The sequence below is a fragment of the Rhineura floridana genome, chromosome 3, assembly GCF_030035675.1.
Source record: "Rhineura floridana isolate rRhiFlo1 chromosome 3, rRhiFlo1.hap2, whole genome shotgun sequence".
Classification (NCBI taxonomy): domain Eukaryota; kingdom Metazoa; phylum Chordata; class Lepidosauria; order Squamata; family Rhineuridae; genus Rhineura; species Rhineura floridana.
In genome coordinates this window covers 197,752,571-197,774,695 of record NC_084482.1, presented here as the reverse complement: position 1 = coordinate 197,774,695, position 22,125 = coordinate 197,752,571, and the positions used below count along the sequence as shown (strand labels likewise).

Here is a 22,125-nt window from a genome sequence, read left to right as displayed (position 1 = left end):
CCCTCCAGTCATCTCTCCTTTTGCTTCATCCTCTCCTGATTTCCTGAGGCAGGACATTCTGGAACATCATCTTGTTGGTCTGAGAAATCCGTCCATATTTAGCATTGTACCATTTTGCATCTCCCTTTGGAAATGGCTTCCCAGTCCTTTTCCTTTTTAATAGTTGTGATGTTCAAGCTATAGTTGACTTCACTTGCCTACTGGTTTTATTTTATTCAGCCGTGGTCACTTCAGTGTGAAATGTAGCTTGTAAATTTGGCATTGATCACTGGTCTTTCATTCAGATGTGCTTGCCTTTCTCAAACGGTCATCTTTGTTCCCTTTTTTTAATAGCATCATCTTGCCTTTTGCCATGAGGTGACCATAGGGAAGCCTCTCCCAGCCTCAGCCTCCCTCATAAGCAAAATGGGAATAATAATTCTGGCCAACCTTATAGGGTTGCTGCAAGAATTACTGAGATAATACATGTGATGTGCTTCAAACATTCTAAAGTAATATATAGATGCTATGTATCCTATACAACATTCCAGTGGGTGACAGATGGTTTTAAAAGAATCTGTCACCAAAAGGTGAGGGAAAGAAGACTAGTATTAATATAGCTATTTTATCATTTATTTAAAATGCTATATCTCAATATAGTCCAATCTCTAGAATATAAATAAACATTCCAGTATCTTATGTTCATTATGAGCTAAAAAAAAAAATCTGAGAGAGAAATCAATATTTTTGACAACTATCTTACTGGCTTCAGGGCCTGCCCTTGGCTTTACACACACACAGAGAGAGAGAGAGAGAGAGAGAATGTAAGAAGTCACTGGTTTCCATTCCACCCTGTATTCATCACATGGTACAGTAGGGCCCCGCTTTACGGCATTCAGCTTTAAGGCGTTCCACTGATGCGGCGGCTTTCATTTTCAATTTTAAAGGTATTTTTTGCTCTTTTGCGACATTTTGCGCCATTTTCGCGTCATTTTCGCACGACGCGGCCCATTATAGTGAATGGGGTTCCGCTTTACAGCGATTTCCGCTTTACGGCGGGGGTCCAGAATGGAACCCGCTGTATAAGCAGGGCCCACCTGTATTCACTGGATTGCTTTCCATTCTGAACATGGGATATATAAGCAAATATCAGCAATTTCTACTCCGATCTCTGTTTTCATTGGAATTATCTGGCATCCCTAGCCCATGCATATGTTCTGGAAAGTGTTTTCTTTAACACAGAGTCTATGAGGCACATATATACATATATATTATTATTACTACTACTACTTCTGTTATTATATATTACATTTATATCCTGCTCTTCCTCCCACAGGAGCCCAGGGTGGCAAACATAATAAAACAATATAACAACAAAAAGAGAAGCATTCTAAAGACAGTTGAAAACATTCTAAAACACAAATAGTTTAAAACCATTCTTTGTGTGCATATGTATTATTTTATTTATATTTGTTTCTAGTTATATGTATAATGTATTCATAGGTTTAGGTTCTGGAAAGCTTTTTGCTCAACATAGAGTCTATGAGATAAAGCAGCCAGGGATGATGGGAGCTGCAGCTCAGCAACATCTAGCAGGCCAAAGGTTCTGCATACCTGAGGTAAAGAAACACAGCAGTACCGCATAGGCAGGACTTTGGGGCAGAAGCCTGGGGCCTCACTCAACAATGAGCAAGAGGGCTCCTCCGATGCAGCAGGTTTGGCTTACCACATTGTGAAGCAAATGAAGTAATACACATGGCTATCTAAAGACAGGGGCAGGGATAAAACTTTTAGGCCCTGTGTCTAAAATTACATAAGTGCCCCACTGAGGAAACAGCCTTCTCCTTGATTGTTCAACATGGGCCAGCTACTCTCCTTCCTCAAAGGTTTATTTTTAGCCTCTGAGGAAGTGACGAGTCTTCACTTCTGCTTCCTGATTCCTGTGGAGAAACCAGCGGACGCCCACGGTTCTCAGGAGCCAGGACTGGGAGAGAAAGCTAAAGAGCGGCAGTACTCATGGAAATTAACTCTCCAAGTTCCCCATGGTTTGCTGTCTCAACCCTGGCCTGCCCCTAAGTTTGATAGGGCGTACTAAATTAGAACAGTCAGGATTTTTTTTTTTTTTGCAATCAGTATATGATTGGAAAGAATTAATTGTACACCAAAGTGACAAAACTTCCATCTTGGGGGTGGGGATGAAAATCTTGATTTGATATCTGCTAAAATTGCACAGATCTGAAAGTAGAGATGTGAAGGCCTGAGGGGGAAACCCAGAAGAGCGGGGAAACTGAGATTTCAGCTATTCCCTCCCCCACGTCCACCCCAGCTCTTCATGTCTCTATTTGAAAGTCCTCAGAATTCAATAAAGACCAAACTCAGTGGTGACTGGTAGGTTAAATGAGGCTACCTGTTTCCACAAAATCTTCATCCAGAGACATGTTATAAGTGAACCTCAAAACAAATGCAGTTAACACTTGAGAGCAATTCTTGTAATTGTTGGATCTGTTTAATTCTAAACTGATTGTATTCATTCAGTTAGGTTGTTCTTGGATTTGTTGAATCGTATCTCAAAATGTGGAGGACTTGTATAGACAGCAGATACGTGTTTGAACACCTCACTGAGAAATTGGCAAGAGTTACGATGGAAAGTGTGAAGCATGGTTGTGCTTTGTCAATCACCCGGGGAATGAATGCTGCCTACTCTTACTCTCAGGGCCAGGCCTACCATGAGGCAAAATGTGGCAACTGCCTCAATTCGCAGAGAAGCAGCAAATTAACACCCTCCAGGATTCATTTGATTGTCTTGCCATGGACCGTTCACTCCTGATGCTATGCAGGACTCACCACAGTGCCTGCTCCATCCTCATCCCTCACTCTGAAGAAGAGGGTCCTTCCTCAGAGTGGGGCATTCTGGGCGAGGTGGCCAGGAGAATGCCTGTGCTGCTTCTGCTTTGCCACAGCAGCTAGAAATCTGTTTTAAAAATTCATTAAAAGTTTGAAGTTACTAATTTTTAAAGAATTTTCTGGCTGCTTGGGAAAGCAGCTGTGGTGTGGGCACTCTCCTTTCCAGAGGATCAGCAGTGTAGTGGCAAATTCAGAAGGGCAGGGTCCTTTCATGATAGTCATGCCACACCCCCTCACAGCCACACCTTTTCCATTTCCCCTCATCTCTCTGTCGTCTCACGAGTCCACACTCCACAAAAACAAATATCCCTAGGAGGCTGTGTGTTAGCTACTGAGAAGAGTCTTCTCAGTGGCTGTCTCATCTCCTTTCACTCTGATTGGCTCTGATTAGCACAAAAGGACAAGGACTTTTCTCAGTGGCTAACACTCTCTTTTCATGCTAATTGGCTCATACATAGGGACCTGGCTGGGACCCTGTTCCCAAAAAAGTAAGAGGTCTACAACCCCTCATAACCCCAGATGACTACACCCCTGCCAAGGATTAGATAAATTCATGGGAAATAAGGGTATCAATAGCTACTAGCCACAATGGCTGTGGTTTGCCTCCAGTGTCAGATGCAGTATGCCTCTGAATATGAGTTGCCAGGAATCTTGAGTGGAGAGAGTGCTATTGCATTCAGGTCCTGCTTGCAGTCTTCCCAGAGGCATCTGGTTGACTACTGTGAGAACAAGATGTTGGACTAAATGGGCCACTGGCCTGATCCAACAGGCTCAACTTATGTTCTTATGTTATTCATTTGTAGAACTTAATTGGATCCCAGCCTGACAAATTCATTATGGTATAAGCTTTCATGGACTATTCTACTTCATCAGATATGTGGAATGTGTCCTTCGGTACATGTGGACATAGAGACAGAAAATATAAACAACTGGCAATTTCCAGCCATACATCATGACTGATATCTCCAGTTTTGGCTTGATAATTTAGGAAATAGCCCGACACTGTATCACAGGAGGTATTATTGAAGAATACCAACTACCATATTACAAAATTGTGCTGGCTGATCCTTCGTATGAGGATGTCAGAGAGATGGCATGTGTTAAGCATCTGTGATCTTGACTCTTTAATAGATGGAGCAAGGATGAGTGTTTGAGCAATTTTGGAATTAATGTGTGAATGTTCGGCTAACAATCCTGCCTCTAGACTTACCAATTTGAGGATTAAGGAGACACTAGGCAAGATGGTGGAATCTCAAGATGTTAAGATTTGGTAAAGAAATTTCACTGATCAGTGAAGTTTGGGTTCCTAGAACTTTTTACTCAAGCAAGCATAGGTGTTGCTTTTTGCCAAAAGCAAGAAAACAGAGTCTGTAACAATTCCATTAACTGACCATTCATCTGTTGCTGTTGTTGTGAATGACCACTTAATTGAATGGTCACAAATGGTGCTTTTTGCATTCCATTGCAAGTGGATCCCATTATTTCCATTTTTGGTCTCTCTGCCCATGTGGACATATGCCTGTGAATTAGGGATGAGTGAGAAATTCAATTCAGTTCTCATTTCAAGCAGAATCCCTAGGCTGTAACTGAAACCTAATTTCTAATTTTCCCAATGTGTGCAACTCAGCATGAAGCCTTTTCAGGGTTCCTGGGCAGAAAAATCAACCCAGTAACCAGTTTTTAAAAGTTCAGTTGCTTTCCACAGTTAGTTTCCAATTGCTTAGTTAGTCCTTTATATAGCAACCAGTTTAAAAGTTTTCCCTTCATTGTCCAACAGGAAGGAAAATCTTAAGATCAGAACAAGACTAGAAGGAGGGACTCTCAAGGAAGAGCTAATACCTTTTGGAATCCTTTTGTTCACTGTATGCTTAACATTCTTTGCCAGTCATTTAATTCCTGGTGTTTATACTAAATTTTCTGTTAATTTCACCTTTACATAGCCCATTATGTAAGTTAACACATTGTCTACATGGAGGAGGAGTGAAGGGAAAGATCACTGTCTTTCCCTTCCCCTGGCCTGGCCCTTACATCCTCTCCCCCAGTGAGTGGGAGGGGAGGGTTGCCTGGTGCTATGCGACTCTGCCCTCCAAATGCCCCACCAAAAAAATGTGGCTGCCCCAACCAACAAAGCTGAATGGCTACCAGGCTGAGCCCCACCCACCTGTCAAATTCCATCTCTGGGAGGGGGGAGATAAGTATCAGGCCCACCAGCTGGATCCACTTCCCCACCTCTAACTTAAAGGGAGTACAGCCCCATCCAAACAAATGGAACACCTCTTCCACACTCAGGTCTTCCCTTCTGCCAGCAGTCTTTCCATTTCCTCTGAATTCAGTTTCAGGGCTCATCCAAACGGAGCGGAATAATCCATGTTTTTCATATCCATTTTGTCATCTGACAGTCCCCACTCACCTGTTTGTTCACTCTTTCCCGATGTAAAAAAACCCGCTTTTTTCACACCCGCACATGCAGCGGGAGGACCTCCACATTCTTTTCGCTTTTTCCCAGCTCTGCCTCCAACACAACCACTACCAGCCAATTGGTGTGCAAAATCTGACGTGTGCTCCTCTGCCCATTCACCCACAATCAGCGACACGCATGCACTTGAATGTAAGAGCGCGAAAGTTTGAATTTCCTGTGTCAGTAATGGAGTTCCTTGCCGCTCACCACTCTTGTATTTTTGATATTATGCAAAAACGAATGTATGTGTTTTTGCTGAGCTTTTCTACAGTGCAGCGCTTGGCTGTAGCTCCCAGCTCCTCCCCAGGAATGCTGCCCCCGAGGGAAGCAAGCAGCACCCCCCCACAGGTGGCCGCTCTTGGCTCGGGCAAGGAATGCGGGCAAAGAGCCCCGCGCACTGCTATGCAAAGCCTGAGAGATCCCAGCAATTCTGCGAGGTATTGGGGGGGTAGAGAGAGAATGGGGCAAGCCATCGTCATGTCGACTTTGCGTGGGGTTAATGTACTCATTTTTAAAAGGGATTTTTTTTAAACAAAAAAATATCTCCCCTCTGAAATTGACAAGAGAGCAGGGAACAGGCTAGTCAGTTTCACACAAGGGCGGCTCAAAGCATACCTGCAGATGATGAGGGTGCCCTAGTTACACAACTCGCTCCCTCCACCCATAAATCCATATTAAAATTGCAGAAAAGAGCCCCGAGCGCTGCCTTGCAAAGCTGCACTGAAGCGGCCAGCACAGGCTTTGCGGTGTTCCCACTGATAAAAGAAACGTGCAAACCACTTACAGGCATACCGCGCTTAACGTTGCTTCACTTAACGTTGCCTCACTATAACGTACATGTTCCATACGTCCCCATACCCCACTTAACGTTTGCGCGCTTCGCAATAACATACATTTTATTGGCATGACGCTGCTGCCATCTAGTGGTGATTGAGTGTAGTACAAGTGAAGACAATTGCTTCACGTAAAGTAGATTTTCACTTAAAGTATACTCTCCAGTACCATTGCGAACGTTAAAACGGGGTATGCCTGTATATGCCAATAACACCTGTATTTCTGTTAGTTTGTATTTGCGATATTTCGCAAAATTGACTGTATGCGTTTCCACCTTTACTCATATTAACGTTTCTGGAGATACACATGGCTGGCAATTCCACTTATTTCTCCAGAAACGCAGTGTGATGCTCTAGCAAACCACTTACAGGAATACCCCGCTATACGGACCTTCACTTAATGTACACAAATCAGCTGGGAGGTGCGATCGCGATCTGCTGAGAGGCGCGGCAGTGCAGCAGCAGAGGCTTTAGCGCGTGGGGATGGAAATAGACGCGATCACGCCACCGCAAATCAGCTGGGAGGCGCAATCAGCTGAGAGGCGTGGCAGCGCAGCAGCAGAGGCTTTAGCACGGGGCTTTGAGGCTTCACATGAAGGAGAGGTTAAAAAAGTTTTAAAAGGTAGTTCTTCACTTTAAGGACATTTTTGGTTTATGTACTCGCTCTGGTCCCATTGAGTACATTAATGCGAGGTATTCCTGTGCAGTAGAAGTTGCAGACCCCCCCCCAACACTGGACCATTGCTCTGATTGGTTTCCTTTTCCCTGGCTTTCCCTGGACATTCGCGCACAAATGCGCAAAAGTGGAAATACGTGATTGGCTGAGAATGAGGGAAGGAAATGCCCAAGAACCGCCCTCAGCTGTAAAGTCCGCAATATTGCATCCGAGCGGCTGAAGGAACAGCGGATGATTCCCGATTTTAAAAAGCAAATCGCATTTTTCGCGGTTATGCCAAAGTGGATTTAACTACGCGAAAATGCGCAAAAGTGCGTGAGGTCATCTGGATGACCGAAAAATAATGAGAACACAAAGCGATCATGTCACACATTATACAGTCATCTGGATGAGCCCTCAGTTTGCTAGCCCACATTCAGTCCACCCCTGATTTCAGACATCAATTAAGAACGCCCACAGCTTCCCTAGAAGCAGATATAAAAGGAAGAGCGAGAGCAAGGAGTAATGAATGTGCTGGTGACACCACACCCAGCAGTTTCAAGAAGGCATTATATAACCCATACCTACATATATGCATAAAGAGATGCACACCAGTTTCCCTAGAAAGGTGGCTTGCCCCTCCCAGGTTATTTTCCCATGCAAAACTGAGCCTCAAGGAAGTGCTAGGTGCATTCTAGGATACACCCTCAGTTCATACAGGGCAATGATGAGGCCCAGCAGATCTGGCATCTGCTCCTGAATATGTCCCAGAATCCTCTGCAACGCTCTGGTGCTCCTCAGACCTGGAAAGAGGCCTGTGAAAATAGAAAGCTCAATGCACCCACCTCCAATTAATGAACAGCTGTACCCTCTGTAGGATTATTCAGAAAGATGCTGAAACACTCAACAATGGGGGGCCCACATACCTGCAGGAGAGCCTCCTGCCTGTCAGCTTGGCTTGTTTTGTCTTTAAGTGGTATATTAGTTCATAATCATCACTGGAGCCCCTTAGATGTGGTTCTGTTTAAGGGATCCCAATATCTTAAATTATCAGGTTGGAGGCAGCTGATGAAGTAAAGGGAGATGGTTTGTTGGGATGCTTTTCAGGATCCTGAACCATCTCTTTGACCCAAGATAGACGGATCTATCTATCTATCTATCTATCTATCTATCTATCTATCTATCTGTCTGTCTGTCTGTCTGTCTGTCTGTCTGTCTGTCTTTATTTAATTGATTGATTGATTGATTGATTCCACTTATGAATCACTTCCCATAAAATATCTCAAAGCTATTTCACAGTAAAACATGAATACATCAATGAAAAGCAATACCCTATTTTAAAAACAATTTCACGTCAGATCAGACATAAAACAGGGATGCGTCATTGCTCCTACCTTATTTGCTATCTTCTATGTTATGATTCTACACCTTATTGAGGGGAAACGTCCTACTGGTGTGGAAATAATATATCGAACAAATGGAAAGCTTTTTAATCTCAGTAGGCTGAAAGCAAAAGGTAAGGTAATGTCAACCTCTGTCGTAGAACTTCAATATGCCGATGATAATGCAGTCTCTGCACATTCAGAGAAAGATATTCAAACTATCCTAAATGTCTTTGCAGAAGGATATGGAAAGCTTGGGCTCTCACTTAATATCAAAAAAACCAAAGTGCTTCATCAACAGGAGCGAACTAGTACCTCTGTAGCACCATCAATCCAGCTTAATGGTGTGACGTTGGATAACTTTGATCACTTCCCCTATCTCGGCAGCCATCTCTCTGTAAAAGCTGACATCGATGCAGAAATTCAACATCGCCTGAGCTCTGCAAGTACTGCATTCTCCTGAATGAAGCGTAGAGTATTCGAGGATTGGGATATTCGCAGGGAGACCAAAATGCTTATTCACACAGCCATTGTACTACCAACCTTACTGTATGCCTGTGAAACATGGACCATTTATAAATGCGACTCCCAACTTCTTGAAAGTTTCCACCAACACTGCCTCTGGAAAATTCTGCAAATTACTTGGGAAGACAGACGGACTAATGTTAGCGTTTTGGAAGAAGCAAAGACTACCAGTGTTGAAACAATGATCCAACATCAACTTCTCTGGACCGGCCATGTTGTTCGAATGCCTAATCACCGTCTTCCAAAGCAGCTACTTTACTCCCAACTTAAGGATGGAAAATGGAACATCGGTGGACAGCAAAAGAGGTTTAAATATGTTCTTAAAGCGAATCTAAAAAAATGTAATATGAACATCAACAACTGGGAAGTCTTGGCCCATGGACGTCCCAAATGGAGGTCGGCTATTAAGGTGCTGTGGACTTGAAGAAGCATGAATACAGGGTGAACGGGACAAACGAACCAAGCGGAAGGCACGTCAAACAAATCCTCATCGCAACCATCTTCCATCTGGAAACCTATGTCCTCACTGTGGGAGGCTGTGTGGATCCAGAATTGGCCTACACAGTCACTTATGAACCCACTGTTAAAGACCTTATCTTGGAAGACAATCTTACTCGGCCATGAGTGATCACCAGTGATGATGATGATATCTTCACATGCCAACTTGCAGTGAAACTCACTGTGTGACAAATATTTTATTTTCCATAAATGCTTCTCTTAACAAAATGTACAATATATTTCAGTTTCCATTTTTGTGAAAAGAATTGATAAGAAAAGAGAAAAGGTAGCATGGGGTGGGTAGAAATGAGGGGAAGTGTAAAACTGGGGACATCTAAAGGGCAAAAGCACCCTTCATATTTATTTTCATAAATATATATTTGTATATATTACTTTGACTCTTAAATAAATACTCTATTCTTATATTTAAATCTATGTCACTGCTGCCCCCTGGTGTCCATATAGATGTGGTTTTGGAAAGAGCACTATTTTAAATCTTGTGTCACTCTTGCCCTCTAGTGGAAATTAACCATGTTTGCACCCCACGCCCTTGAAGGCTTCAAAATAATTGTATTGTTCACATCTCTAAGATACTCAGGGAAACTGCAGCAAGCAGAATCTTGCTATAGAGACTTTGCTAGTAGAGCCTTCCCCCATCTGGTGCCCTTCAGCTGTTTTGGATTACAATTCCCATCAACCCTTGCCAGTGCATAGTCAAAAACACCGAGAGCAGGGGTTTCCAAACTGTGATCCACGGACCACCAGTGGTCCACAAGCTTCGTTCAAGTGGTCTGTGGTATGTCCACATGAAATATTCATGTTTATTTTACATTTGATTTTAATGGTATTTTATTCCTTTTTTATTTCTTATATTGTATTTTATTGTATTACAGTTCGAATTCAAATGAAATGCAAACAGCAATGCAATCAAATACAATAGGTTCCACTCTGTACTTGCTCACACCGAAGGAACTTCTCTGTTGCTGTGCAATGGGACACATAACGGAAAAAGTTGCCAACTTTTTAACCAATCCCTGCTCCTGTGCCTTTAAAATGGCCCAATCAGCAGGCATTGGGGTAATATTAATAATACTTAGCTCATGTCTGCGTCTGTGTTGGAACTGCTTTTTAAGATGTTTTTAAAGCTTTTTTAAAAAATATGTTTTTAAAGATGTTTTATTTATTTATTTTTATTGATTTATTATTTGATTTATATCCCGCCCTTCCTCCCAACAGGAGGCCAGGGCAGCAAACAAAAGCACTAAAGATACTATAAAACATCATAAAAACAGACCTCAAAATACATTAAAACAAAACAACCTTTAAAAATATTTTTAAAAGCTTTAAAAACGTCTTTTAAAAAAGGGTTAAAATATTGCTTTTAAAAAAAAAACATTAAAAAGCAATTCCAACACAGACACAGACTGGGATAGGTCTCAACTTAAAAGGCTTGTTGAAAGAGGAAACTCTTCAAAGCACCAAAAAGATAACAAGAGATGGCGCTTGCTTAATATTTAAGGGGAGGGAACTCCACAGGGTAGGTGCTGCCACACTAAAGGTCCGTCTCCTATGTTGTGTGGAACGGACCTCCTGATAAGATGGCATCTTACAGGAGGCCCTCACCTGCAGAGCGCAATGATTGACTGGGTATATAAGGGATAAGACAGTCTTTCAGGTATCCTGGTCCCAAGCTATATAGGGCTTTGTACACCAAAACTAGAACCTTGAACTTGGCCCGGTAGCAAATGGGCAGCCAGTGCAATTCTTTCAGCAGCGGGGTGACATGTTGGTGATACCCTGCCCCAGTGAGCAGTCTCGCTTCTAGAGTGGGCTTTTTCAGGAGTGGTCGGATCACCACCTCTTTCAAGGCGGCTGGAACCACTCCCTCCTACATCAATGCATTGACCACACCCTGGATCCACTCAGTCAAACCCCCTAGGCAAGCTTTAATAAGCAAAGAAGGGCAAGGGTCAAGAGGACATGTTGTTGGCTGCATCATGGCAAGCACCTTGTCTATGTCATCAGGCTGCATCAACTGAAACTGTTCCCAAGAAGTTGCAGCAGATGTTGCACTTGACACCTCATTGGGGACTACAGTAGATGTGGATGGGGCATCAAGATTGCTACGGAGGCAAGCAACTTTACCCTCAAAGTGCCTTGCAAACAATTCACAGTGAGCCTCCAAAAGGTCTAAAACTCCATTTCCTGGAGTTGATGTCAACAGACCCCTGACAATATGGAAAGCTCCACTGGATGGCTGCTTGAGGATGTGATGGAGGCAGAGAAGTGGGGCTTCTTCGTAGCCCTCACTGCCACACAGTAGGCACGGTTATAATGTTTTAATCGTGCCCGATCAGCCTCATAGCATGTCTTTCACCACTTGCGCTCTAGCCATCATCCAGCCTGTTTCATTGCCGTTAGCTCACTGGTATACCAAGGTTTTGTTTTAATATATTTTAAAGTCTGTTTTTAAGATGCTTTAGAGTGTTTTTAGTGTTTTGGTTTGCTGCCCTGGGCTCAGCCAGGGATGCTGGGAGTTGTAGTTCAGCAACATAAGGAGGGCCAAAGGTTCCCCACACCTGAACTAACAGGTCTGATGTCCACCTGTTTAACAAAAGGTGAGTAAAGAGGGGCATGTATAAAAGTATGCATAGTGTGGCAAAAGTGGGTAGAGAATTTTCTCTCCTTTTCTCAGAACACTTGAACTCGTGGACTTCCAATGAAGCTGAATGTTGGAGGATTCAGGACAGACAAAAGAAAGTACCTCTTCACACTGCACTCTCACAAGAGGCAGTGATGTCCTGCCTGGTTTTAAACCTGGAGGGCTTTAAAATAGGTTAGACAAATTCATGGAAGATGAGGCCATCAGTGACTACTAGCCATGATGGCTATGTTCTATCTCCGCTGTTGGAGGCAGGATGCTTCTGAATACCAATTGCTGGGAATGACAAGTGGAGAGTGTTTTTTTTCCACTCAAGTCCTCCTTGTAGGCTTCCCATGGGCATCTGATTGGCCACTGTGAGAACAGGATACTGGACTAGATGGGCTCTTATGTTTTTATGTCAGCTGAGATGTCGTTGAATGTATAGGTCATCTCAATGTATGGCTAACAGCTCAAAGGTGTGCAGGAGGTAATTAGCTCTGCTTTGCACTTAGCTTTGGTTGGCAAACCAAGAGGTTCTAGTAAAAAAAAAGTAGACCCAAAAGCCGGAAGTCCACCCACGCCTGCCCTACACAATGGAGGGCCCCTGCTTGTTGCAACTGCCCATAAAACAGGAGGGCCTTTAAAATAGATGGTAAGATGGTTAGAAAGTCTCCATTTGAGCCAAACTTCATGAGAGCACAGCATACTAAGGACCCTATTTTGAATGCCAGGGCTAGCAGGGTTTTTTTTTTTTTTAAGAATGCATCTGAGCATGTGCAGAGTACAATTCCTTCATCACTCACATACCCGAGTAACTGAGTCACCCACCATCACTGGGCGTGATAGCCCAACTTCTAGGCTGAAGGGTGAATGGTGTGTTTAGACTTATGCCTCAAAAACTCTCATTCTGGAAAGTAACTACTGTGTTTTGTTGTGAACCACTGGATTTAGTTTTGAAGGCAGAATGCGACATGTAGATTGTGCTTCTGTCTGAGTTAGAAAGAACAAGCCAGTACGGCCAACAGAATCTCATAGTAGCAATGCTTTGCTGGGATTGTACTACTTTAAACTGCAGATGAAATTGTTGGGGAGGTCAGAATATTCTCCTACGGATTAAACTTCCTGCATACAGAGAAGGTTCATCATAGCCTTCTCCCAGACATGCTCTTTTGTGTATGTGAACAGAAATTTTGGGGGGATGGCGTGGGGTGATATTCATGTTACAACATCCACCTTCCCAGTCTAAAGTGGTGCATTCAAGAAAAAGCATTACCATGTGCTTCTGCTGAAAGTATTAACTGGCTTATTCATTTCATGGCGCTCAGGTCCAGGACACTGCGGAGTTGTCACTGATGTGGGTGGGGATTAGTGGGACTCAGCAGACAGTGCTATCTCCTTGGACTCTACGCAAGTGCCCTGACATATACACATTATGTTCTCCCCCAACCCCCCTCCAAAAATCAACATAAGACAGCCATCAATCAAATAAATATTTTTAATATTTAAATTTTCATAATAAATACTTAGATTATTGTCAATAAATAGAATGCGAGGTAGAAAGAATTGTCATATCTAAGGATCCATGTCTAGGAATCCTTAGTGATTATTGCAAAGCCCCCTTGTCTTTAAAAAGTGCTACAGAACTGATCAATAAATACAAACGTAGAATATTTCAAAATGTCACTTTTAACTGTATCCTGCTGTTAGGCAGCAGGAAAACACACTCATATATATATGCATACACACACACACAGCAAACCCCACAGCAGCAGCAAATTTTGAATTTATAGCTCCCAAGACACCTGCAGAATATAGGCTGGGACGTCATCACAGTGAGGCATCGGAAGAAAATCTTCATGCCCTCTGCATCTTTCTGAATGAATTGTATTTTAAATAATTCTGAAGCAGCATAACAAGAAAACTCAAATTCCGCAGCTTGAATAAATAATGCAACTGACAGTATTGGGTGGCCAGTGCGTGGGTCACAGTGTATCACACCCATGACATCTGAAAGGCCTGTCAGGACACTCCACCAGCTTCCATCCATTTCACAGAAACACATTTTAAAAAAAAATGTCCATAAAAAAACACTCTGTAGGATTTAAAAGAGCCTTGAAAATTCCACCCAAGTGTAGATCAGGGGCTGATATTACACAATTCACAGCCCAAAAATGTGTAGATTTTAGACTCCACTGAGAGGTAGTTCAGCACCCATATTGGAATGGGAATTGTAGCAGACGCAGCTGGTGGCTGGAAGAAAGGGATGGAGCTGAAGAGATTTAGAAATAGTTACAAGGGAGGTGGGGAGAAAAAAATGAAAGAGTGGCTGCGGGAACAGAGAACCGCCACTAACTCTCCCCCATTGACTCCCGTTCTCAGATTTCCATCCCTGCCAGATCCACCACCACTTTGAGGTAAAGTGTGTCGTCTTTGAGGTAACTCGGAATCTCAACATGGCTGGCGAAGAGGGGGCTCCCGCTGGCTACATTCAGCCTCTCCCGAGGCTGGTGGAAGGAGATGCTATGGGGATCGGGAAGGAAGGTCTCCTTTACAGGTGACTTTCTTCGCGTGGGGTCCAGGAGAGAGAAGGTGACCTTTTGCCGGAAGGGCCAGGGCAAGACGTCATCGTAGGACCCCTTGGCCAAAGCAAGGAAGAGCGAAAGATGGCCGCCTTGGCCAATGCCATCTCCGTCAGGGTACAGCCGGACACAGAGGTGGTACCCAAATGTGTGGGTGGCAAAGGGTGGGGAGTAAATGGAACGCTTCTTCCCAGCTTTGGCATCCTTCAGGAGCTTAGAGAAGTTCTCCACTTTCCACACCAACGTGCCATCAGTGCTGACCAGCTCTGGCGATGCTGTCCCTCCAGACCCTTTGGCTCCGTGAGGCGTGTTGTAGATTTCCTGAGAAACCCTCAAGAGCTTCTCGTACTGGGCACAGCAGCGCTGGAGGGTCTTCACCGTGGCTCCCTGGCTGTTTAGCTGCCGGCGCAGAGATGCCACTGCCAGCTCCAGGGCCTCCACCCGCATCTGGACAGCTTCCACATTCATGGAAGTATCACCCTAGGGAAGGAGAGGGAGAGTTTAGAGGCAGGGGTCCCCATCTGGGCATTGCAATGCATTTCTGTGAGCAAGTCAGCATTAGGACTCAAGCCCACAACTGGTCCTGAACCTGGTTTATAGGACCTGATTTAGCTTTTACTAGAACCCCCAAGTCGTGTTGACCATTGAACCGCACTGTCACTGAGTCTGTTTTCCATCAAGTCTGAAAAACTGTAACTAGGGGCAGTTATGTCTTTGCCCAGTCTGGGAACGGACTGCCAAGGCCGTTGCTATGGTAACCATCGCGATAGACTGGGAAAAGTTCTAGCAGCTATCTGTATTAAGCTGTGTCTTCTGTGTATTGCCTCTGAACTGAGAGGTTCTCTTCTGTGTTTACCTTTGGAGAGAGATGTACCAGAAGGGGGGTGACTGAAGAAACTCTACATGTATTTACTCTTAAGCCTTTGGCCGTAATGTCTTAATAAAGACTCTTAACATGATCTAATGCTCTGAAGAAGTTTCTTGCTCAATTTAACTCCAACGTAATGTATGCTGTTTCACGCAACAACGCACACACTTCAACAAGTCGTCCAACAGGAGCCAGGGACAAAAACAGGAAGGTCACAGTCAGACACAAAATGGTGGCAATCCACTGCACTCCATGAGCCATACATGGGCTAAGCTGCACGTAGAAGTACAAATCTACATCTGAATTACTGCAGATCAGGGCTGCACAGACAAGGCTCTAAAACTGGCTAGCAGAGTTGCACAAAGCTTGGTCAATGATCCAATTAATACTCCTATTTTACAGATAAGGGACACTGAGAGAGAGAGAGAGAGAAGCAAGGAGTATGAGGCCAGCCACGGCATAAGGTTATTGTTGCTGCTACTGAGAATTCCTGGCTGATCTATCGCAAACCACCCGGAAATCTACCAAGAGCTCCCTGAGTGATCTTGGGCCAGTCCCTGCCTCTCAGACTAACCAAATTCACAGGAGTTTCTTGTGAGGACAATATGTCGGGGGGAGGGCCATGCATCCTAAGCTCCTTGGAGGAAAGGTGGGATAGAAATGTAAGAAAGAAATGAAATAAAGTGATCATGCTGTAGGTCTGCATCCGCTCTAGACTCCATCCTTTCCCTAAACATCCACCTGTGCACATTTGCTCATGTTGTGCTACAAATCTCTAGTCAAAATCGTGGCTTTCTCCTGACACGGGCTCTCTAAAGTTCTTCTCCCCTTCTCAAATCCCTCCGTGGAACACAGGAAGTGGCCTTATTCTGAGTTAGGCCCTTGGTCCATTTGCCTTAGTAGTGTCTGCACAGTGATTGGCAGTGGCTCTCCAGGGTTTCAGGCAGGAGACCATTCCCAGCCCTACTAGGAGACACCAGTGATTGAATCTGGGACCTTTGGCATGCAAAGCAAACGCTCCTTCTACTGAGCTACAGCCCTTCTCTCAAGCTATGGCCAGTGCCACCTCCAAAGCCCGTGCCTCAGTGCGTCTTTCCCTCACATCCAGGGTTTCTTGGCCCACTCAGCAACTTACCACGACGCTGCTACTGACACTCCAGCAGGATTTTCTTTCTTCATCACCACCTGAATCTCCAAGGGCAAAGGCAGCGTTCGTCGCAGTTCCAAGCTGTGCCACAGGGGGGCAAACGTGCTCCTACATCAAAATAACAGGTCAAAAAATGAGCAAAGACTGTTTGTTGCCACCAGGACTCTGGGAGCAGATGGGTTTTGTTGTTATTGTTATTTCCAAATTTTTCTGAGTTTTTTCCTGAAAAATGGGGGGGATGGGAAAAATGTTTTTCCCCAATGTTTCCTTTTTTCTCTGGGCCTTCACATCTCTAGTTGTTGTTGTTGTTAACAACAATAATAATAAATTATTAGTTGATTGACTGACTGACTGATTGATTAAATTTATATCCCGACCCTCCTCTCAGTAAGAACCCAAGGCAGCAAACAAAAATGCTAAAAACACTCTAAAACATCTTAAAAACAGACTTTACAATATATTAAAACAAAACACCTTTAAAAACATATTAAAAACATATTTAAAATGTTTAAAAAATTTTTTAAAAAACATCTTAAAAAGCAATTCCAACACAGACACAGACTGGGTTAAGGTCTCTACTAAAAGGCTTGTTGAAAGAGGAAGGTCTTCAGTAGGCACTGAAAAGATAATACAGATAGCACCTGTCTAATATTTAAGGGGAGGGTCGATGCCACTATACTAAAGGTCTGCTTTAGTGCCAACAGAAGTGGATTGAAAACAATGCTACTATGAAAAAAGGGCAAAGTATCAGTATGCTTGGAATCTTGAAGGTTACAGAAGCACTGAACATGCTCAGTAGGCACAGAATAGTGAGGGTCAGTTGGAAAAGAAAAATGGAACGGGGGGAAGAACAGAGGAGATGCTGGAATGTACTGCAGGGAGTGAATGGATAGATGAATGGCTAGGACTCCGAACAGAAACAGAGGGATCAGTGTTGCTTGCCGCAGCAGCTTTACCAGAGACTTCTTTCTCCTTTGCCCAGCAGCCGTTCCTTCCAACCTTTTTGTATCTCTTTTTTTGCATGCACTTTTGAGGGCTGTACATTTACATTTTTTTATCAAATGCTATGAGCCTTTCCTGAAAGTGCCACAAGAGGTCACCCTTGGAGCTTTGTGCTCCAATGTCATCCCTGGTCTGTGTATGTGAGACAGAATGAGAGAGAGAGAAGTAGAGGGGCACCTCCATTTAAAATACCTGGTATAATTTCAGCGTTCCAGTCCAAGTGCAGTCAAAATCTGGGCAGGCAACTTGCGTGGCCAGAGCATCATTCTCTGCTGCTTTGTCGCTGTGGAACTGTGGATGGAGAAATGAATTCAATGTGTTGGTTGATGATCCTGAAAGCTGGCCCACACACACACCCCTCATAGCTACCCCTACCACCACACACACAAACATACACAGAGGCGGCTGGTGGCTCCATGTCAGGGGCAGTGGAATCCACTCCCAGTTTTTGTCCAAACTTTAAGGAGCTGTCCAAGGTGCCGGCGCAGATTCCATTGCCCCACTGACATGGAGCAACCAGCCACCACTGCATACACACCCTACACATTACTTTAACCTAGCCTTTGCCAACCTGGTGCTCTCCAGACATTTTGGACAACTCCTATCAGCCCCAAACAGCTGGAGAGCACCAGGTTGGCAAAGGCTGCCTTGAGCACATCATCATCCAAATACAGATTACCTTAAAATGCATTGTCAATGCTGAAAAACAGCCACTGCAAATATAATTCCCATCTACCTCTCTATGGCACCAGTCTTTTAAACTCTTTTGGACCATTGGGCTGATTTATTATTATTATTACTAGTATTACTAGTATTATTTTCAAAAGAGTCTCAAGGCAAGTTACAAAACTGCCATAAAAATAAACAAGACAACAATAAAAACTGAAAGTGCTCATCCACCAACAATATGACAAGGAATGTACATCCTTCCCCACCCCACTAAAAGATCAACAACAAGACAGGCTGAAAATCACACCTATTAAACAACCAAAAGCCTAGAAGAACAAAAATGACCCTTGTTCCAGAGCATCGCATTACTACAACTCACCTGTTTGGGGCTCAGTCCCTTCTTACAAGTACGGCAGGCCACCTTGTCAGCGTCCCTGAGGGGAGAAAGAGGACAGGAAGTTGAACAGGTTGAACATTTAGAAACGGAAATGGACTGCGGCGCACAAAAGCTTCTTATTATGCCCTCATACATTTGCTAGTCTTGAAAGTAACACAAGGCTGTGTTGGTTTTGCTGCAAGAGACTAAGGTGGTTTCCTCACTAAAAACAGCATTCTCCAAACTTTATTTATTAAATTTATATCCCACCCTTCCCCCAAAGGAGCCCAGGGTGGAAAACTCATCTGTGATAAGAGCAATACAATCAAAAATAAAATAAATACATATTTAATACATTTAAAACGTGTATCCTTCCACCTCCCCTCCTTATGTCCTCTGATAATTTATTTCTCTTCCCCACACATGCAGTACAGTCAGTCATTCTCAGTATTAATGCTATCCATTTATTAATCATTAATATTGTGGATACAGTGTGTCATATTTATTGATTACAGTTAAATCCTGCCTTTCTCCAAGAAACTCAGGCGGGCATGCACCGTTCCTAATCACTGCCTCCATTTTATCTCCGCAACACCCCTGTGAGGTAGTTTAGACTAAGAGAGAATAACTGGCTCAAGATCACCCAGTGAGTTTGATGCCAGAGTGGGAATTTGGACTTGGATCTCTGACCGATGCACCACATAGGAAGCTGCCTTATAATGAGTCAAGACCCTCGGTCCATCTAGCTCAGTATTGTCTACACTGATTGGCAGCGGCTCTCCAGGGTTCCAGCGAGAGTGCTCTCCCAGCTCTTCCTGGAGATGCTGGGGGATTTTTGAACCTGGGACCTTCTGCATGCAAAGCAGATTCTCCACCACTGAGCCTGGGCCCTTCCACAACCACAAGAGCTCTCAGTGCCATTCTGGAAGTCAACTGCCTCTCTGTTTTTTGGGAACAGTTTTCCAAGGATATTAGGGATCAGAAGCTTTAGTAGCCACTCCAGAGTCGATACAGCTGCCCAGGCACCTCAGTCCACCTAAGGAGTTCCACGTACATAAGCGGATTTATGTACGATGCATATCACAAGCTGGGTCACAAACTGCCCCCAGCATAGCTCAGATGCACTTGCCAGTGGGGACTGTGTGTTTTGATGTGTGCTGACATGAGTGTCGCCATCCACTTGCTCCCCCAGCTGGCACACGTTAACATCTTGTTTATGCACAAGTAGAGTTGAATCAGGGCCCATTACAGAATATGACAGTAACCGTATTGTAGCGGCTACTTTACATGGATAGAAGCAAAACAAAAAAAAACAGAACCACACACAAGAGAAAATGGAAAAGGAGGGCCAGGTGAACCAAAATTTTGGGAAATGGGGGAAAACCTGGCTCCCCCCCCATTAAAAGAAACAAGCCAGTCTTGTTTTTGAGGTACATCTGTAGGACACAACACAAATTTGCAATCACCAATTAAAGCTGGTTCCCGGCCAATGAAAAAGCTTGCAGCCCAAAAACATTATCATTCCAATAAAACGGGATGCCTCCTTCATAGAAAATGCAGATCTTAAGAAGAGCCCTGCTGGATCAGACCAAGCACCCACTTGGTCCAGCATCCAGTTTCCCAGAGGGGCCAGTCAGATGCCACGGAGAAACCCAGCTGGTGGGGCGGGAAGGCAATCGCCCTCCACCAGTGGTGCTCCCCAGTACTGGGACAGGTTCTGTATTCCTGTCATGACAAGCAGGAAGGATGGAAGGAAGGAGATTCCTTTCTTGAGCTTTTTTTAAAAAACGAGATGAAGGAAGGAAGTCTGGCAGGAGAGTTTCAGATTAAAAGTCAGGGAGGCAGATGCCAAAGAGCACAGTTGATCTCTGACAATTCCCCCCCCCCCCGGGTCCTGGCAGACGACCATAAGGGCTAGGAAACCTGTGCGCGCCCCCACCTACAGTTGGAGGACTCCAACTCCCATCCAGCCCTGCCAGGATGGCCATTGGCTAGGGATGGTGAGAGCTGTAGCCCATCAACATCTGGTGGGCCACAACGGGTTCCCTGCCCTTGAACGAAATAACCATAGCCAGTGTGGTGTGGTGGTTAGAGAGCTGGACTAGGGCCTGGGAGACCAGGGTGCGAATCCCCACTCAGCCATGAAGCTCACTGAGCGATCTTGGGCCAGTCACTGCCTCACAGCCTAAAGTTGTTGTGGGGATTACATGAGGAGAAGGCGAACCATGTACACCACCTTCAGTTCCTTGGAGAAGCGGTGGGATATAAATACAATAAATACATAAGCTAAATAATAAACCGCGGGCGCCTTTGCCACTGACCTGAAGAGCCCCTTCGCGCAGCCCCTGCAGTAGCGATGCCCACACTCCGCCTGCTGGGGGTTGATCAGGAGGAATCCGCACGCCTGGCAGAGCAACCCAGCGTTGCCCAGAGGATCCACAGGCATCACAGAGCCTCTTAGCTTTCCCATCTTCAAGAAACGCGCCCGGCTTCCTCTCCTCCTCCTTTCCCCCGAGAACCAGAGATAAGATCCACAAAGCCTCCTGCCGAAAATCTGACAGGCAGGCGGGCGGAGGGAGGCTTTTTAAAGGGTGACCCCCGCGGCGCGTGAGTCAGCCAAAGACGCGCGAGGGAATCCCAGAGCTGACGCATCCAGCCTCCTTTGTCCGGGTAAGCCGGGTGGCGCCGGCGCCGCCGGGAGCGCGCACGTAGGGGGAGGGAGCGGCCGGCTCGAGAAATGCGTCTCGGAACTGGCTGCCGAGGGAGGGGGGAAGGGATTGCGAAAAGGCGCGCGCCACGGGGGGGAAAGGAGGAAATCGAATGTCCGTCAGGAGGACGTGGGAAAGTGGGCCAAGGAGAAGGGGGGAAGGCACACACTGGGACAAAACTGAGCCCGTGGGAGGAGAAATTGAACAAGCCAGGGCATGCCTCTTAAAATGATTTGTTACTGGAAGGGGCAGCGTGTATTTTTTTAAAAGCATGACAGCAGTTCATGCCTTTGAAGAAATACACACCTCCAGGGGTGTAGTCGTTCGGGGTCTCACAGGGTCTTACAGAGCTTGGAAAAGTTACTTTTTTTTGAACTACATCTCCCATCAGCCCCAGCCAGCACCATGGTGGCTGGGGCTGATGGGAGTTGTAGTTCAAAAAAAGTAACTTTTCCAAGCTCTGGTCTTACACCCCTACTTTTTTGGAAGACGCGTCCCTGTGTCTTCAGCATCCTACAAGCCAATCAGCAGAAGAGTGTTTGTTTATTTATTTATTTATTTTATTGTTGTTGTTGTTGTTATTATTATTATTATTATTATTTGTATACCGCCCCATAGCCAAAGCTCTCTGGGTGGTTAGCTGCTGAGAAGGGTCTTCTGACATGCTTCCTTGTTCTTTCCTGCTGAATGGAGACAGAGTAAAAGGAGGGGAGTCAGCCACCGAGAAGACTCTTCTCAGTAGCTACACTCCCTTTTCATGCTGATTGGCTCCCGGGGACGTCTGTTGTGGGAGAAAATATTGACAAGGGCGTCATTCTCAACCCAGCAGCAAAAAAGGGGGTAGAGGGCATGGCTGTGACTATCATGAAGTCACCCTGCACTTCTGAATTTGCCACTA

General features: G+C 44.8%; 1 protein-coding gene across 1 annotated transcript; it reads right to left on the bottom strand.

The window, feature by feature from the left end:
• Positions 1-13,429: 13,429 nt before the first annotated feature.
• Positions 13,430-21,182, bottom strand: LOC133381023 (TNF receptor-associated factor 2-like). The gene is made up of 5 exons (XM_061619394.1): positions 20,841-21,182; positions 18,523-18,577; positions 17,667-17,765; positions 16,461-16,580; positions 13,430-14,937 (listed from the first exon to the last, which is right to left on the bottom strand). Exons 1-5 carry the CDS (start codon positions 20,987-20,989, stop codon positions 14,254-14,256), a joined length of 1,107 nt encoding a protein of 368 aa, XP_061475378.1. The 5' UTR covers positions 20,990-21,182; the 3' UTR covers positions 13,430-14,253.
• Positions 21,183-22,125: the final 943 nt, after the last annotated feature.

Excerpts from the sequence above, each read along its gene's own strand:
- LOC133381023 (XM_061619394.1), bottom strand. The coding sequence starts at position 20,989 with ATGGGAAAGCTAAGAGGCTCTGTGATGCCTGTGGATCCTCTGGGCAAC. Across the intron at positions 17,766-18,522 it reads AGGGACTGAGCCCCAAACAG|TTCCACAGCGACAAAGCAGC; the intron begins GTGAGTTGTAGT and ends CTCCATCCACAG. Across the intron at positions 16,581-17,666 it reads GAACGCTGAAATTATACCAG|GAGCACGTTTGCCCCCCTGT; the intron begins GTATTTTAAATG and ends ATTTTGATGTAG.